The 19,664-nt window shown below is 40.6% G+C and overlaps 1 protein-coding gene across 1 annotated transcript in view; it reads left to right on the top strand.

Annotated features, from left to right (window-relative positions):
* The window catches only part of DCHS1 (dachsous cadherin-related 1), an 88,968-nt gene that overhangs the window by 30,419 nt on the left and 38,885 nt on the right, over nt 1-19,664 (top strand). Inside the window, exons 3-8 of the mRNA XM_074217471.1 lie at nt 5,171-5,359; nt 5,467-5,698; nt 6,232-6,468; nt 7,979-9,013; nt 11,911-12,104; nt 12,370-12,466. Coding sequence (XP_074073572.1) covers nt 5,171-5,359; nt 5,467-5,698; nt 6,232-6,468; nt 7,979-9,013; nt 11,911-12,104; nt 12,370-12,466 — 1,984 coding nt within the window. The remainder of the gene's footprint in view (nt 1-5,170; nt 5,360-5,466; nt 5,699-6,231; nt 6,469-7,978; nt 9,014-11,910; nt 12,105-12,369; nt 12,467-19,664) is intronic.

Genomic DNA, 19,664 nt, shown 5'->3' with positions numbered 1-19,664 from the left:
TTCCTTAAGTTCTTTTGTTTTTTTAAAGGAAGGAGACACACACACACATATGTATATATGTATACATATATGAAACTTTATTTGGTCCTCAGAGCAACCCTGGGAGGAAGGTAATTTTTAGTCAAATAATATGCCTTAAGTATTTTTCACATGAATTATGATTTAGCCATTTTGTACTTTCAAATTGAGGTTTTTTTAAAATCTAAATGTAAGATTCTACATTTTTCCCTATTAGAAGCAGTGAGGTAGTGCAGTGGATAAAGAGCTGGACCTGAAGTCCAGACCCAGAACAACTGTTGTGAAACCCTGGGCAAATCACTTCATATGTCTGCTTCAGTTTCCTCATCAGTAAATGTAGAAAATGACATCTACCTCCTAGAATTGTTGACGATAAAATATTTGTAAAGTACTTTGCAAAGTTTAAAGTACTATATAAATACCAAGTTTTATTATTTTTATCTTGCTGGATCCAAATCATCTTTCAAGCCTATAGAGAACTTTTTTAGATCTTGGCCATCATCAAACATGATAGCTATGCTTCCCAATTGTGAATCATATGCCAAATTGATAAGCATACCATTTGTTCCTAAGTCATTGAAAAAAATGTCAACAACTAGAAACCTCCTTCTAGGTTGACATCTGTCCATTAATGACTCTATTTAAAAAAAATTTAGTTCATATCTAATTTCTCTTCTTGCCATCTCTCTCCATGATTGAAAAAGAAAAGAAAACCCTTGTAACAAATACTAGTCAAGCAAAAGCAAATTTTTAAAAAATTTTTTATTTTATTTTGAATTTTTTACATTTTCCCCCCTAATCTTGCTTCCTTCCCCCCACCCCCCACAGAAGTCAGGCAGTCTATTAGTCTACATTGTTTCTATGGTGTAAATTGATCTAAGTTGAATGTGATGAGAAAGAAATCAAATCCCTAAGGAAGAAAAATAAAGTATTGTGTCTGATTGTTGCACTAATGGAATAAGCGACTCTATCAAGGTTGATCATCATCTCCATGTTGCTGCTAGGGCGCACAATGTTCTTCTGGTTCTGCTCATCTCACTCAGCATCAGTCTATGCAAATCTTTCTGGGCTTCCCTGAATTCCTATCCCTCCAGGCTTCTAATAGAAAAAAAAAATGTTCCATCACATACATAATACCACATTTTGTTAAGCCATTCCCCAACTGAAGGATATTTATGTTAATTTCCAATTCTTTGCCACCAGAAACAGAGCTGCTTTGAATATTTTTGTACAAGTGATGTTTTTTATACATTACTAAAATATTCTTAAGAGTAAACATAATATCCTCTTCCCCCCAAAAATATAGACCCTCATGAGAAATAAAGAGAAAAAAATGTGTTTCAGTCTGTGTTCTGATACCATCAGCTCTGTCTCATGTGGATCATATTCTTTATGATAAGTCCATCATAAAAATTACTTCCATATTTTGTACTGTTGCTGTTGCTGATTGTAAATCCCTCTATCCATTCCTCCCCGCTACCATATATTATATTTTCTCTCTCTTTTCACTCTTTTCCCTCTTGTAAAATGTGCTGTAGAGTGTCTGAGTAGTGGAGTGCACTGATCATTGACCCTGTGGCCAAGAGGCCCTGAGCCCACATACCACCCCTGAGACCCAGCAACCACCTGGCCCCGTGGTCCCAGACAGGCCACCCAATCCCAGCACCTTGCGAGAAGTAAAAAAGAAAATGTGTTATATATGACTGTTCTCTCCTATGGTCTACCCTCTCCTCTATCACCCACATTTCCCCCCTTCCCCCTTTACCCATTCTCTCCTTTTTAGTCTAGATATCTATACCCTATTGAGTATGTGTGCTGTTTTCTCTCTGAGCTATTTCTGATGAGAGCGAAGGTTTCCTCATTCTCCCTTGCCTTCCCCCACAATATCATTGCAAAAGCTCATTGTAAAAAAAGAAGGAAAAAATATCTTTTATACAAAATATCTTAGCCTATTCCACCTCTCCTTTCTCTTACTCCCAGTACATTTCCTTTTTAGCCATTAACTCCATTTTTACAATATATTATATCTTCAGATTCAACTCTCTCCTGTGCTTCATCTATAAAAGCTCCTTCTACCTGCTCTATTAAATGAGAAGTTTCATATGAGTATCATCAGTATCATTTTTCTATGCAGGAATACATGCAGTTCATCATCATTAAGTCCCTCATATTTTACCCTTCTCCTATGCTCTCTATGCTTCACCTGAGTCCTGTATTTGAAGATCAAACTTTCTGTTCATCTCTAGTCATTTCAACAGGAACATTTGAAATTCCCCTGGTTCATTGAAAGTCCATCTTTTCCCCTGGAAAAGGTTCAGTTTTGCTGGGTAGTTGATTCTTGGTTGCATTCCAAGTTCTTTTGCCTTCTGGAATATTATATTCCAAGCCCTATGAGCCCTTAATTTAGTTGCTGCTAAGTCCTGTGTGATCCTGACTGTAGCTCCACAATATTTGAATTGTGTCCTTCTGGCAGCTTGTAATATTTTCTCTTTGACTTGGGAGTTCTTGAATTTGGCTATAATATTCCTGGGGGCTGGTTTTTTGGATCTCTTTCTGGGGGAGATCACTGGATTCTCTCAATTTCTATTTTTCCCTCTGCTTCTAGGATATCAGGGCAATTTCCCTGTAGGATTTCTTTTAAAATGAGGCCAAGGTTCTTTTCCTGATCATGACTTTCAGGTATCCCAATAAATTTTAAATTATCTTTACTGAATCTGTTTTCCAGATCAGTTGTTTTTTCAATGAGATGTTTCACATTTTCTTCTAATTTTTCATTCTTTTGGTTTTGAAGTATTGTGTCTTGACTTCTTGTAAAGTCCACAGCTTTCTTTAGTTCCATTCTACTTCTGAAGGATTTGTTTTCCTCAATGAGTTTTCTTATCTGTTTTTCCATCTGGCCAATTCTGCGTTTTAAAGCATTCTTCTCCTCAATAACTTTTTGAACTGTTTTATCCATTTGACCTATGCTGGTTTTTAACCTGTTATTTTCTTCAACATTTTTTGGGATCTCCTTGCTGCCTTCATTTTCATATTTTTCCTGCATCTTTCTCTCATTTATTTTCCCAATTTTTCTTCTATCTCCCTTACTTGATTTTCAAAATCTTTTTTGAACTCTGTTATAGCCTGAGCCCAACTTCTGTTTTTTATGGAGTCTTTAGATGCAGGCCCTTATACTTATTCATCTTCATATTGAGTATTTTTATCCTTCTTAGAATCATAGACAATGTATTTCTCAATGGTGTTCCTCTTTTTTCTCTATTTACTCATTTCTTCAGCCTGTGCCTCCAAAAGCAAATTTTCACATTGAGCTGTGTTTTATATATTTCTTTCCCTGAGTTCATCTCATTTCCATTGTCAAAAATCAACATGTCTACATGTTTTTTTCATGAGATGAATTGTGGTTGGTCATTGCATTTATCAATGTTATTTCCAATTGTTTTTCTTTTTTCTTTTTTCTTTTAGGTTTTTGCTAGGCAATGGGGTTAAGTGGCTTGCCCAAGGCCACACAGCTAGGTAATTATTAAGTGTCTGAGACCAGATTTGAACCCAGGTACTCCTGACTCCAGGGCCGGTGCTTTATCCACTGTGCCACCTAGCCACCCCCACCCCCAATTGTTTTTCTTACAATATTGTTGATGTTTAAATTTTCTCCTGGTTCAACTCACTTCACTCAAGTCTTCTGTTGTGGATAATTAGAGGAAATTGCTTCTGAGATATAAACTTGACTTGATGCTCTGAGACTCCTATCTCTGGACATTCTGGTTCCTTGGTTCTCTCTGGTGGTTACTTACCTTACCTTACTCCTGGACTAGGAAATCAAGAAACCCTAATCCTTATAACTTTAATGCTCTCAAGACTGGGGTTAAAGGGGGCAGCTAGGTGGTGTAGTGGATAAAGCACCAGCCCTGGATTCAGGAGTACCTGGGTTCAAATCTGGTCTTAGACACTTAATTACCTAGCTGTGTGGCCTTGGGCAGGCCACTTAACCCCGTTTGCCTTACAAAAAACCTAAAAAAAAATTGGGGTTAAAATAATAGTGTTGAATAATAAGGGAAAGAGTCAGACAAATCAAGGAATGTGATCATGTGGGCATGATCACATGTGGGTCTGGTTTCATCTGAGCAGTTTGCCCTCCCCTTGGTAAATGATGAGGGAAGGGTTTTTTAAATTAAATTAACATTTTTTTGCTACATTTTAAATTTCAAACTGTCTCCCTCCATTCCTCCCTGCGCTAGAGGCCACAATATGATACTGATTTGTAAATATATGCAAAACCATACATACTGTGTGTACTTCTATTTCTCAGTTCTTTCTCTGGAGATGCTCTGGAGCATCTTCCTTCAGAGGTCCTTTATAGTCAATTTGAACATTTATAATACTCAGAATAACACGGTTATTCACAATTATTTTTCAAATTGTATAATTATCATTTTCTATCATTTCTCACAGCACAGTAGTATTGATCACTATCACATATCACAACTTGTTCAGCCATTCTCAAATTGATGGGTATCCCCTCAATATCCAGTTCTTTGTTTCCACAAAGAGAACTGCTATAAATATTTTAGCATATATAGGTTCTTAACCTTTTTTCCTGATCACCTTGAAAAGCAGACATAATAATGGTATTGCTGACTCAAAGGGTATAATTCTAGATTGCTCTCCAGAATGGTTGAATCAATTCATAGTTCCACCAATAGTGTATTAATATCCCATTTTTTTTCATATCCTGTCAACATTTGTCATTTTTCCTTGCTAGCTATCATTCTAACCAATCTGATAGGTGTGAGATGATATCTCAAAATTGTTTTAGGGAAGAGTTTTTTTTAGGAGGTTATAGATCAAATGAAGAAGAACATGTGTTCCCATGTTTGTCATGGCTGCAGATGCCCTGACTTCCTTTAGAAGTTCTGGTGATTGGGCATGGGAACAGGAGTCAGGACAATTGAAAATCCTTCAAGAAAACTCATTCAAGGGGCAGCTAGGTGGCGTAGTGGATAAAGCACTGGTCCTTGAGTCAGGAGTACCTGGGTTCAAATCCGGCCTCAGACACTTAATAATTACCTAGCTGTGTGGCCTTGGGCAATCCACTTAACCCCATTTGCCTTGCAAAAAACTAACAAAAAAAAACCTCATTCTCCCCCCTCCGCAGGTGACAGCTACAGATGCAGACAGTGGTCCCTTTGGCCTCCTTTCATACTCATTGGGAGCAGGGCTTAGTTCCATAGGCCCACCCCCATTCCAAATAGACTCTCTCTCTGGAGAGGTATGCACCTCCCGAAGTCTGGACCGTGATCAAGGACCCCCTAGCTTTGACTTCACTGTGACTGCTGTGGATGGGGTAAGTTGAAAAAACAGGGAGGGCATTTCCTCTAATGGGGAGACCAAACCTGCTCTGAGGGTAACTTTGGCTCATCTTCTAACATTTCTATCCCCAATTCCTTCCAGGGTGGCTTGAAGTCACTTGTTTATGTAAAAGTATTTGTGTCAGATGAGAATGACAATCGACCTGAGTTCTACCCAAGGATATATGCAGCCAGTGTGAGCACCCAGAGCCCACCAGGTACGGCTGTCCTGAGGGTCAGCGCCCATGACCCTGACCAGGGTCCCCATGGCACACTCACCTACCGCATCCTGGCTGGGAACAACCCCCCACTCTTTGCCCTGGACAAAGACTCAGGTAAGAAGCCAGAACATACTCCAGTCCTCTGCTAGCCTAAAGCTCCCTTAATTCCCTTGTCCCTGAGACTTCCTAAGAAGCTACCTATGATCATCTCATCCAGTTATTGGAATTTCTCCTGCCTGCTCCCAGGACATGCCTGGGACATCCTGCTCCTTTTGTTGCTCATCATTCTCAAAACAACAACCTGTCTCCTTTCTCTCTTCTCCCCTTTGTCCTTATGCCTCATATTCTCCCTGCACAGGAATTGGCAACCCCTTAACTCAAATCAAATTCATGTGCATGTCATGGCTTCACCTCCCTGATGTCATGGTCTTCAGAAGAAAAGACAAGCATCATTAAATCACATATTCTCCCTTATGCTTTCTTTATTCTTTATTTCATATTGATATCCTGTGCCCCATGTCCTCTCCCTCATATCTTCTGCTCATTTCCCAGTCCATGTTCTCTATGACATGATCCCTGATCTTTGTCCTGTTTCTCCTGATCCTGTACCCCTCTCCATTTCTGGTGTTCTTCCCCTCTATTTCCAGGTCTGGTTTCTATAGCCTGGCCCCTTACCGGTCGAGCCGACTCTGTGCAACAACTGGAGATTGGGGTCCAGGATGCTGGTGGCCTTCGAGCTGATCCCAGTGCCCAGGTCAACATCAGCATCATCTCTGGGCCTCTTACCCCTCCAGTCTTTGAGCAAGCACAATATGTCTTCTCTGTGCTTGAGGATGTACCTCCAGGAACCAGTGTGGGCACCATACGGGCACACCACCCCCCAGGTAAAACTTATTCAACCCCCCTAATGCCACACATGTACATTTACATACATATATTTTCTCTTCTCCCATCACTTGGTAACATATTTACCTATTCACACATCTATACACATTTATCCTACATCAGTCAAGTCAACAAACTTTTATTTTTTTAAGATTAAGACTTTAAGATTTGCAGAATATTTTTATAGTTGTTATCTTGTGTTATCCCCAAAACAGCCCTGAGAGGTTAAGTGCTCTTATTATGCCCAGTTTACAGATTAGGAAACTGAAGTAGATAGAAATTAAGTGACTTGCCCAGTGTCACAAAGCTTTGAGGCATTTGAGATAGTATTTGAACTCAGGTCTTTGCTAACTTCAGATACAACACTGTACATTATGGCACCATCTAACTGGCCTTTGGGTCAGGCATTGTTCTATACCCTGGAGATTTACAACCAAAAATAAGTCTGTCCTCCAAGAGCCAGCATTCTATAAAGGGAAACAGCAAATCTACTCTAAGTAAATAAAAAATAGATACAAATCAAAAACAGATAATTCATTGAGAATAGTCAAACTAGGGAGAATCAGAAGAGGCCTTGTGAAGGAGGTGGCTCTTAAGCTGGATTCTGAAGGGAGAAAAGGATTCTAGAGGTGGGTGAGGCATGGGGGGCATGGGCAAAGGCATGGAAGTGGGAGAAGGCAACAACAGAGTATTTGGTTGGATTGAACTGAAGAATGTGTGTTAAGCCTGTTGGAGTTGGATTGTGAAGGGCTTTTAATGACCAACTGAAGAGTTTGTATATGGCCCTAGAAGCAATTAGAAGCCACTACAGCCTCCTCTTGAGCAAGAGAATGACATGGTTACAGTTGTGCTTTAGGAATGTTACTTTTGTCTTCTGAGTTTGGAGGTGGGATTGGAGAGAGGAGAAATGAGCAGAGAGATCAATTAGGAGGCTTTTGTAGTGGTCCAAGCGAGATGCCATAAAGGCCTGAACCTGGGTAGTGACTGTGGAAATGTAGAAAAGAAAAAATAAATCCAAGAGATATATGGAATTGGAATCAGCCAGACTTGACATGGAGAGTAAGGGAGAGAGAAGAGCTAGGGACCTCACAATTAGACACACACACACACAAACACACACATTCATTGTTTGAGGTGTCACACACTTACACCCTCTCCCTGCCTGCTCAAAAACACAAAAATTCACCCAGTCTCCCTGGCACCATATGCTTATTTTCACAATGAGTTCCTGCACATTTTTACACATTCACAACCCCCCATCTCTCTAGATACCACATACATTCATCTTCATAGCACATTTATACACATTTGAAACTCTTGAGATACCAGACACATTCACACAGTTAATTTGCTCTCACACATACTTATTCAACCGGATTCATATCCCAATCCCAGCCCCATGGTATATAGAATAACTCTCCCAGACACAGTTCTGGCCATGCTCTTTGCTGGGTGTTCCATGAGCTCAGTATTGGGAGTGACCTTACACCTTCTTCTTCCCTCTGGCAGGCCGCTCAGGCTCCGTGGCCCTCACACTCTCTGGGGGAGATCCCCAGGGCCTCTTCTCATTGGATGGGGCATCAGGACTGCTTCGGACACGGCGACCACTGGACAGGGAGCGCTTGGGGCCAGCACTAGAGCTGGAGGTTCGGGCAGGCATGGGGAGTCCCCCAGTCTTTGCCCTGGCCAGGGTTCGTGTGTTGCTGGATGACATAAATGATAATGCACCTGCTTTCCCGGCACCCACGGATACTGTTTGGCTGCCCCCAGATGCTGGTCCAGGAACACCTGTGTATACATTGCGGGCAGCTGATCCCGACACTGGTACCAATGGTCATGTCACCTTCATGCTGGTGGCTGGGGGAAAAGGAGCCTTTGCTGTGGACCCTGCCACAGGCCATGTGCAGCTGGTGAGGCCCTTGGGAGGGCTGGCCCATGACCTAGAGTTGGAAGCACGTGATGGTGGCTCACCTCCCCTGACCAGCCGCTTTCTGCTTCGAGTAGCTGTGCAAGAGGCAGGGTCCAGGGTTAGTGACACTGGGGCTGGAGGTGGGGTCCCCAAGTTTGACAACCCCACTTATCATGTAGAGCTATCTGAGAGCACAGCCCCAGGGACAAAGTTCCTGCAGGTACGAGCACAGGTCCCTAAAGGAGGACCCCTTATAACTTACCACTTGCAATCAGATGGGGGTAGTACAACTTTTGGTGTGGAGTCACGGAGTGGATGGCTTTGGGTGAGAACAGCACTGGATCGTGAGGCATGGGAAGTATACACATTGCCAGTCCTGGCTGTGGCTGGGGATGGTCAAGGGAGTCTAACAGGCACAACCACTGTGAGGGTGAGCATCCGTGACAGAAATGACCATGGACCCCGTCTCACGGAAGAGCCCACCTTCCTGGCTGTGGCTGAGAACCAACCACCAGGAACCACTGCAGGCCGTATTACAGCCACTGATCGAGACTCAGGCCCCAATGGGCACCTCACCTACCATCTATTACAGCCACCAGATGAAAGTGGAGCCTTCCATATCCATCCACAGACGGGTAAGATTCCTGAGTTCTCTGACCCTGTTCATCTGACCCTTCCACAGCCACCTGCAGATCAGTGAGAATCCTGGTCCTGAATTGACCTAAAGACCTGTCAAGCCCCAGGAGCCTTTCAGCCCAACTTTGACCCTTACACATACTCCCCAAAGACCAGGGAAACCCTTATCTGACTTCATGTTGACTCCACAGCCATAGAGAACCCAGTGACAGCCCCACCCCCATCCCCCTACTTCCTTCCCAGGGATTCTAATCCTGACCACAGCTCTGACCATACAATCACTGGCTCAGAATCCAAAAGAATAGAAAATGATTGACATAGAGTAGTGAATTCCCTATACTGGAGGTCTCTGAGTGAAAGTTGAATAACTATTCTCAGAAATGTTGTAGAGGGGATTTCTTTTCAGTTATTCATTGGTTTAAATGACCTGGAAGATCTCTTCCCACTTTAATATTATATGAGTTTGTAAATTTACTAACCCCCTAGGGAATTCCTTTTCATTTCTGGATAGTCCCTAATCTTTAGAAAATTTTCCTTTGTTAAGATGAATCTACCTCTCTGCAATCCATCCTCCCTCTCTTCCCATCATTGTTCCTTGAACCCAGCTAATTTCCCTTTCATATGAGATTTCATATGAAATCTGTATTTCAGTATTTTAATTGAAAATCTTTAACCCCTTTCCTGTCTTTTTTTCCTCCAAATTAAAATCCAAAATTTCATTGACAAGTCCTCATCTATTTTGATATTTAGGCTTCTCATGATTCTATTTTTCTCCTTTGGACCTTCCCCATCTTCTTCATGACTGCTAAAAAGCAAAGAACTGAACACAAACCAGTTGTGGTTTGAGTAAAGCAAAGAACACAGAGTAGAGTACTTTCCTAGGCGTTGCCACCAAACGTTTCTTCATATAACCTAAAATCATATTCATTTTTGATTGAATCTGAACTTTCATTCAGCTAAGATCCACAGATTTTTTTCACATGCTGGGGTTTTTTTAACTGTTTCCCCAAATCCTAAACTTATTCCATTGATTTTTTAAACCTGAAGTTATAACTTAAAATATTTAGCCTTATATTCAGCCCAGTGTTTTAGCATATTAAGTCTTGATTGTATTTTGACTCTATCACCTAATATGTTAGCTATCTCTTCTAACTTTGTGCATCTACGAATTTGTCTATGCATACCACCTCTGTTTTCTTTTAAAAGGAAAGGGCAAAGGACATTCCCATAAAGACTTTTCTCCATATTGACCCAGAGCCATTATTCAAAACTCTTTGGATACACTCGTTCACAAGATTATATGAGTTAGATACGGAAGGGACCTTAGAGACCATCTATTCCAACTCCTTTATTTCCTAGATGAGGAAGCTGGTGCCCAGGGAGGTTAATTGACTTGTCCAGTAGCCAATCAACCTCCTTAAGATTTAAATCCTGGGGTGGCTAGGTGGCGTAGTGGATAAAGCACCGGCCTTGGAGTCAGGAATACCTGGGTTCAAATCCAGTCTCAGACACTTAATAATTATCTAGCTGTGTGGCCTTGGGCAAGCCATTTAACCCCATTTGCCTTGCAAAAACCTAAAAAAAAAAAGATTTAAATCCTGATATTCTGACTCCCCACAAAGCATCCTTTTATATTGGAACCCCTTCCAACTTAATCAGGCTATCATCTAGCCCAAATTTGCATATCCTATAACAATTTAATGATACTTCAGTATTAATACTTAATAAATTTAATAATTAATAATATGTTTTTATATTATAAGGTGCTTTAAGTGCTTTGCCAAAATATAGTTATAGTATATCTATAGTCATTCCCATATCATCTATTTAGTAATCATTTCAAAAGATGAAATTATGTTAGTGTGGCATGACCTATTTTAAATGAAGTTATGTTAGTTCTTAGATTACTACTTTCTTTCTAAATTATTATAAACATCTTTTTACTGATTCTAGTTTACCAGGACTCAAATTAAAGCCCTAGGACTAGAGTTTGAAGAATCTTCCATTTTCCTGTTTTTACAAATAAGGACAATGGCACAGCATCACATTCATAAGTTCTCTTTGCCTCCAAGGATATATTTTGTTGTGGCCTAGTTGTTCAACCTCATTAAAGGTAGCTAGCCTCTCTCATGTCATCTTCCAACATTTTAACTCCCTATTAATAATTTTTCTTCTGTCTTTCCTGGTTCAAATATTAATGTTATTTGCAAAATAGGAAGTGAATAGAAACTGAGTAGTTCTGCTCTCTCTCTCTCTTTCATTACCAGTGGTTTAATCTATGTAAGCAAGTAGTTCTATTTCTTCTTTGAAGTTCCTCTTGCACTGAAAGTAGCTAAAATAAAACAAAATAAAACTAACACAATTTTTACTTTTCCTTTACATCAGCTGAAACTTCTGGCCATATTGTTATGGATCTCATTCTGCCATTATATTTACCCCAAGTTATCTACTCTTATTTTCATTTGAGGAAATGTTATATCTTTTTTTTTTTTAAATCTAAGTTGTGCTTTGAGTTCCCTGTTTTTCATTGTTTTCTTAGGTAGCTTTCCCATTCCCCCAAATACTGATACTCCCACCATTCTGAGATTTGGTTCCCTAGTTTTCTGAACCAAATTCTAAGAACTTCTAATCCTAAACCTCCAGTTCTTAAGTTTTTCTGGATCCTCAATGCTTTCCTAATTCTGGTACCCAACTCTCTAATTTTGGACTTCCCCTTTTCCAAGAGTCCTGGCCCTTCAGTTCTTTGAGTTTTGCCTCTGCCAAGTCTATTGGGCCCCAATCCCCCTATTTCGTGAACTCTGCCCCCTTAAATCCCTGAGCCTAGGTTCTCCAATTCCTTAGGGTGCTTCATTGCTCCTCTTTTCCCTTGTTTTTCCCCTATTCCCTCACTCCCCAGGGGAAGTGACCACACGACGCAGCCTCGATAGGGAACAGCAGAGCAGCTACCAACTCCTGGTACAAGTGCAAGATGGAGGTGCTCCTCCCCGAAGCACCACAGGCACAGTGCACATCATGGTGCTGGACCTCAATGACAACAGCCCTACCTTTCTACATACTCTAGGGGCAGCTGGTGGCGGGTTTCCGGTGCAGGTGAGATGGGATGGGGGGAGGAAGAGAGGTGCTTCCCATGCAGGGCAGAGGGATGGGGTGCTCCTCATTCAGGGGATAAAGGAGGATTCCTCTTAAAACTAAACTGATACTTGCAATGGGTCATGGAAAGAGGGGAAGGGATCAATGGGCTAAAGGGAGAGAAGGTGGACATAGAGTGCTCAATGTCAGAAGATGAGGAGTCTCTGGGTGGTTACTGTTGGTCAGTGTCATGGTCATGGCTGATCTTATGTCTGTGTCTCCTCAGGTGTTAGAAGGCATCCCTCCTGGAACCCTTGTCACACGCCTACAGGCAAAGGACCCAGATGAAGGAGAAAATGGAACGATACTATACAGCATGACGGGTATGAGGGTGGAGCTTTTGGGGACTGGTCTGTCTGAGGACTGAGGTATCTGGTCCCTCTGCTGTGTGGGGGTTGAGCCTTGTGACTGACTTATTTGAAGATTGTTGTCTGAGATGGGTGAAGTCTAGGTCTTTGTGGACAGAGTCATGTGAATGCTGAGCTGTATGGTTACTGAAGCCACATGAGGCTGGACCACATGTCCAGATAGGACATGAGTCAGATAGACCTCAGCATGTGGGTGTCAGCAAATAAGAGACCAATCAATAATTGATCAGTAAGCATTTACTAATCTTCTACCATGTGCAAGGCATGATGAATTGAGCTGGGGGTATGTAGAAACAAAAAATGAAATAATCCCTGCCTTTAAGCAACTTATTATATTCTATTAGGGATAGGAGAAATTTTTATATATGTATGTGTATGTGTGGGATGGTTGATCCTTGTCCTCCATTATCTAAGAAGATCAAAATGGCATCACTATGTTAGAGATGTGTTGCAATGTTTCTGACTGTGGATAATGAGACCAATATGAGTTCAGAATGTGCTACCACAGGTCAGGCACAAATAGACCACAGGAACACTTGGTTACTCTATAAACTTATGTACCTCACGTTTCTTTTTGAGGTGTTTCAATTCAACCTTGCTCATAAAGCACATTACCCTCACTGATGAGGGCACAATATGCTGGGTGGTTCTGTGCCAATGTCTCCCACGCTGCATGATCAATTCCAGAGTTCCTAAGAGAGACCTTCAGAGTGTCCCTATATCACTTCTTCTGACCCTGTGTGAGTTCTCCATAAAGTAGTCTTTTTGGCAAGTGTATGTCTGGCATTCAAATAATGTGGCCAGCCCATCATGGTTGCAGTCTTTGTGGTAATGTTTGAATGATTGGCAGTTGGGAAGGGCAAACATCATCATCATATGTGTGTGTGTGTGTGTAAAAGCACACATACATACACATATATATGGAATAAATACAAACAAATATTAACTAATTGGGGATAATCAGGAAAAGCTTCCTATTGAAGATGATGCTTGAAATATGTCTAGAAGGAAATGGGGATTCTTGAGGAAGAGGTAAGAAGGGAGGGAATCTGAGGCATGCTTGGAGTCAGATAAGCCAAATTAACAATCAGTTATTAAGCACTTACTATGTGCCAGTCAATGTTCTAAACACTGGAAATACAAATATAATACTCCCTTCAAGGAGTTTAAATTTTAATGGTGGGGAAGACAACACATAAAAGGGAGCTGAAAAGAGGAGGTGCAGAAGGGGAATAAAGGTTAAAGGCACAGAGTTAGTCTAAGGAAAATGCCATGAATTAGCAGTACATACCAAAGAGGAAAGAAGACATGGTGCCTCCTCTTGAAAATGGAGGATCTAGGAGGAACTGGCCAATCAAAGAGATAGACTGAAGAGTCATCAGTTATAGAGTCCCTGGATTAAGTCACCAACAAAGTTAATTTTGTTTAAAATAATCAGATCTTGACAAAAATCAATGAGGGGACAGTTAGGTAGCACAGTGGATAGAGCACCAGCCTTGGAGTTGGGAGAACCTGAGTTCAAATCTTGCTTCCGACACTTAAGCCTAGCTGTGAGACTTTGGGCAAGTGATTTAGCCCCATTGCCTTAAATAAGTAAAATTAAAAAAAAAAAAAACACTGAGAAGTGAAGCCTGGAGGTACTTGACTCTTAAATCAACATAGGTTCTTGGATTTGGACTAAAAAGAACCTTAGAGCCTATCTAGTCCTACCCTCTCATTTTATAAATGAAAACATTGAGACCCAAAGAGGAACTTGCCCAAGGTCACTCAAGTAGCATCAATGGTAGAATTGGGATGCAGAACCAGTGTCTTCCATTGTGCTCCATCTGTTGCTTCTCAGAGATCTGAATAGACTGGGATGAAATGTGTCTCTCAAAGTGGGGTCTCTATTCCTCATATACAGCCTCAACTACAAGTAGATTCTCACATTTAGTAGTGCTCTTCTCTGTCATGGCTAATTTGTGGAAGAAATATAATTAGGGCATGGTATGTGGGAGGGCCATACGGCCTCTGAGTGTATGTTTGTCTCCCCACCACTAGGACCTCCCATTATGATTTTGACTTCATTAGTCTCTGCAACTATCTATTTATAAAAATTTAGGTAGTACAAGACAGGAGCCAAGTTAAGATATTTCGTGCATTTGCCCTTGAAATTCCATTTTTTTCCTTCTCAAACTGGCTATCATCATGATAGGCTGGCAGCCATCTAGAGCTGGTGCCAAGCAGAGGAGAACCCGGATTAATGTTATCAAATACTAAGAAGGTCCCAGAAGTAGATGAAAATGGTTGTAATATAAACCACTAACCATTCCCTCCTGAAACCAGTTGGTCTTGGAAGAGACACCACTAGGGGATGTAAAACCTGAAGGGACTAAACTGGAAGTCTTACTGGACTCAAGAGGCTGTTTTACATCCACCAGCCTTCCAGATTGTCTTCATATTGTTGGCCTCCTATGGGTCCTGTTTGTTCTATATCATCAAATGGAGTAGTAAGTTAGCTATCTGGAGCAGCAAGAATTAACCTTGAAAGATGATGGTGTTTAGGACCTCATCCATGGTTATTATTTCTTGACAAACTTCTGGAGTGGGGAGGTGGGAGGAGGGGTGTGCAACTGGGCAGTACAGTGGATAGAATGCTCAGCCTGAGATCAAATCTGGCCTCAGACCTTTATTAGCTGTGTGACCCTGGGCATGTCACTTAACCTCTATTGCCTCAGTTTTTTCAACTGTCAAATGATGGGGAATAATAATACCTACTTTCCAGGATTGTTATGAGATTCAAATGAAATAACATAAGTAAAGCACCCTGCAAATCTTAAAGTAATTAAATGCTAGTTAGCTAGCTGGAAGAAATGTGAGGACCAGATGAACACTACCTGGCTGTTATCTTCTAGGAACTTCTGCAGTCACTCTCAGGCATGATTAGAGAATAGCTTTGATTCTCCCAGGTTAAAAATATACCTGATGTCTCTGACCTAAACAGAAGCTGCAACTTGGGGTCTAGTGGCAGAGAGCCACTCCAAGAAGAACAGGGAGAAGATGGTGGCCTTCCCTGAGTTCTATTCATTGTCTAGATAAGACCATACCAATCAACTGGCTCTGAAAACCACCAGAAAGTGAACACAGTGGATGATGTTCAGACTACTTTGCCATGCCTCTCAAGGGTGGGGGCTCCAGGATCACTGGTCCAGGCAGGAATAGTCTAGTCAGATAGTCTCATTTACCATCTTGGATTTGTTGGTTTTCAAGGGTACCTGAACTGGATCCATAAAATTCCAAGAGACTCTGAAGTTCATGAACATAAGAATTCACAGAACCTTATGATGAAATGAGAGCTGTCTGTTCATCAAGCACTTTGTAAACCTGAAAGCGTCAGATATTATTATTGGGCATTTCGGTCTTCAGGGATTGAGTCAGGGTCAGGAAGAGACTGCTGCAGGAGCTTTAGAGCACCCAGAATTCATAGAAAGAAGGGAGCCCTCATCTCAAATGAATGAATGAAAAAGCATCTTTATAAACTGGGTCTGAGAGCTAGCCTTCCAAGCCAGGAAGAGGACTGCATGGAGCAAGATCAGCAAAATCCTATGGAGATGGAATAATGAAACACTGATAACTCAAAGAATCCATGCAAGGAATAAAATGCATTGTACAGCAAAGACAAGCTAGCCATATCTTCTCCTCTTCACTGAACTGATGTCATATACCTATGGGCCCACAGAGTTACTAAAAATCCATTCTTAGAACATCTACAAACATTAATTTTATCATTGTTGTTCTGTATGATGTGGACCATCTCATAGATTCACCTAACCTTAAGCTAAGAAAGACCCTAGAAGGCATATAGTTCAGACCTCCAGAACTGGAAATTCTTTCTACAACAACCATTAAGCACAAGCAGCTATCTGACCTCCAGTAACTGAAAGGGAACTAAATCCTGAGGAAGCCCATGCCACTTTTTAGTCACTAATAATTTGTTTTTTCTCATCACAAAACCAAAACCTGTCTCTGCAACTTCCACTTATTGCTACTTAAAATAATACTTTAGATGAAGTTTGACTGAGGGGAATACAACAAAATTATCACTTCCCTATTTCTGCACATTATGCTTCTATTAATTAACATAAAATTCTATTAGGATTTATTTGGGGGGTAGGGATGCTATCAAGTCACACTATTGACTTCTGTTGAGCTTAAGGTCCACAAAACTCTTCAAATCTTTTTCATCTGTTCTGAAGCCTAGCTATGCCTCCTCCCATCCTATACTTCTAAAGTTAATTTTTTTGAACCCAAGCACAGGACTCAATATAACAAATGTAGTCAATGTGTACTGATGACCTACCAAGTTGGCACACCACAGAAGAAACAAAATTTCAAGTGTGTGGGTCCTTGCCACAGACTCATAGAATTTCAGAGGTTAAAAGTACTCCAGGAAGCATATAAGTCAATCCTTTTGACCCAGGAATTCTCTCTACAACATGACCATCAAGCAGTCATTTACTTTCCAGAAATGGGTATCTAATTAACCATTTCCACTTTTCTAATTTGTTAAAAAAAATTTTTAACAAATGCAGTAAAAATCTGATTGAGCTTGTATTTTACTAATACCCTAAACCTTTTTACTTAACTGTTGGCTAGCCATGCCTCCTCCATCTTATATTTGTGTAGTCCTTTTTTTTAACCCAAGTGTAGGAATTGTTTAAAAACAAAAATGTCATCAACAAACACCAATGACTTAGCAGCTGACACATTTCTAAATACCTGCTATGTGCCAACTAAGTGCTAAGGATATGAAGAAAGGCAAAACTTTTTCTTGACTCAGAGGGTTCAATGTAGGAGACCACATGTTAATAACTGGTAAATACAAGATCTATATCTGGAAGAGGAAAGGTGATCTCAGACAGAAAGACTCTAGCCTGCATATACAGGAAAGAGCCAGTAGATAGTTGGATTTAATATGAAAATTTCTTCCTTCCTTCCTTCCTTCCTTCCTTCCTTCCTTCCTTCCTTCCTTCCTTCCTGCCTGCCTGCCTGCCTGCCTTCTTTCTTTCCTCTTTTCCTCCCTTCCTTCTTTCCTTCCTCCCTCTCTCCTTCCTTCCTTCCTTTCTTTTTCTGCCCTTCTTTCCTCTTTCTTTCTATCTCTCTTTCTAGACTGGATCTCCCTATCTCACCCAGACTGGAAGTGTAGTAGCCACTCACAGACCTAATAACATTATTATTTGGCACAGTACCTTTAGCTTAGTGCTCTCTAACCTGGGCCCCTTTGCCATTACTGAGGCAGCTTGGTGGCCCATGGTGCTACAACCTCACCATATTGGTGCTAAACTTAGTGCCAACACTTTCTGTACTCTAATCCTACTGTAGCTCATAACTCTTAGCTCAAGTAGTCAATCCACCTTCACTTCCCCAGTGGCAGAAATTACTTTGCCTAATTTCTTTCTGTTTCCACATTGATCATGATGATCAGGTGAAAAGACATCATAGGACTATAGTTCCAGAGCAGGCAGAGATCCCTTAATGGCCAGCTAGGCCAAACATTTTCATTTTATAGAGGAGGCAGCTGAGGTCCAGGAAGATAAAATTCCTCATCCTGGGTCACATATGCAGCCACTGGCAGAGTTTAGAATTGAACCCAAGTCCTACAAAGGCCATACTTCCTCCATTACCTAATCTTTCCAGAGGGAAGCAAGAATCTTAGGTTTCAGAATATCAACAATCATTCATTTGATTTTGTTAGACAACCAGGTGTTGTAGTAGTTAGAGTTTAGAGCCTGGGAATCAACACGATCTGACTTCAAAACTGGCCTCAGGCACGAGCTAGCTCTGAATCCCTGACCAAGTCATTTAACACTGTTTGCTTCAGTTTCCTCCTCTATAAAATGGTCAGGAGAAGGAAATGGCAAATCACTCCAGTTTCTTTACCAAGAAAACCCCAAATGGGGTCACAGATGAAACAACTGAATAGCAAATTCAAAATTTTAGTTTTCTAACCATTAACAAAAAGTCATACTCCTAGAAAAACTGGATCATACTCATATTGACCTTAATATAAATGAAATTGGAGGATCTAAAGGAGCTGCAACAAAATGGAAGTTGCAACTACATAATGGCTCAAGGATTTTCCTTAAAAAGACAAATTAAGAAATAGACAGAGTTGGTTTCATCTTGGACCTATGGACAGGAAGCAACATTTCATGGAACACTTGATCATCTGATCTTCTTATGCTTATTTTGAACATAAATAGAAGGGTTATACATGAAGAAAGTTGCAACTTTTTTTGCCCACCTTGGTTATAGAGAAGTTCCATTAAAAAATGACAAGATTCTTTAAACTAAATCAGCATATACTTCACTGACTTCAGTGTGATGGTGGGCCCAGGAAAGGATGGGGGGAAATATCTTGGAATATTTTTCATGTATATTTCAGAATTGTTAGACAGAAGGAGCCAAAAGTTTATGAATTGCTTGGAGAGCTTAAAAATGCTTGGTTTCAGTAAGAGTTGGAAAGGGAAAGCTATGGAAAAACAGCAAACAAAATTAAAAATAAATTTTAAAATGGGATTAAAAAATAAGATTTACTATATCTGAGCACGGGGGAGTGGTGACTGTTGCTAACTTGGGAGTCATTTTGGACTCACTTGTCTATAATAAATATTCATTAGTTGTAGTAGGAGCTAAAATAGAATAACTAATTAGGGTAAAAATTAGAGGAAGAAGTTATGTACTTATTTAAATAGGCTGTTGAGTTATTGAGAAATGGGAAGTAGCTCTCTAAGAAGGAATGTTGACTATAGTTGTCATGACTTGTAACATATATAGAGAAATCTCCAAAATGAGGAAAGTAATAGAAGTAGGAGACCATATTCATCAGTAGATGCTTGATCTCCTTGCTAAGCTGAAAGGCAAGAAAGTCAAAGACAATGCTAGGTTGAAAAGTTGGCTCATTTGTGAAGCATTGCAGTCCAGGGTGACAAAAGGATAGAAGTCCCATGGGACACTTAGGGATAATGGAAGAAAAGTTGTGCATGTAGCTGGCTTGGTCTTTGGACAAAGGTCATCTGGATCAGATCAGATCATCCAAAAACTTTTATTTATGGCATTGGAGAGAGAAAATAGGACAGGACTTCTAGAATTGCTATGTTAGTTTATTTTTGTG

This window comes from Macrotis lagotis, chromosome 1 (assembly GCF_037893015.1).
Source record: "Macrotis lagotis isolate mMagLag1 chromosome 1, bilby.v1.9.chrom.fasta, whole genome shotgun sequence".
Lineage (NCBI taxonomy): Eukaryota > Metazoa > Chordata > Mammalia > Peramelemorphia > Peramelidae > Macrotis > Macrotis lagotis.
The sequence above is the reverse complement of the archived record's forward strand: the minus strand, read 5'-3'. Positions and strand labels throughout refer to the sequence as shown.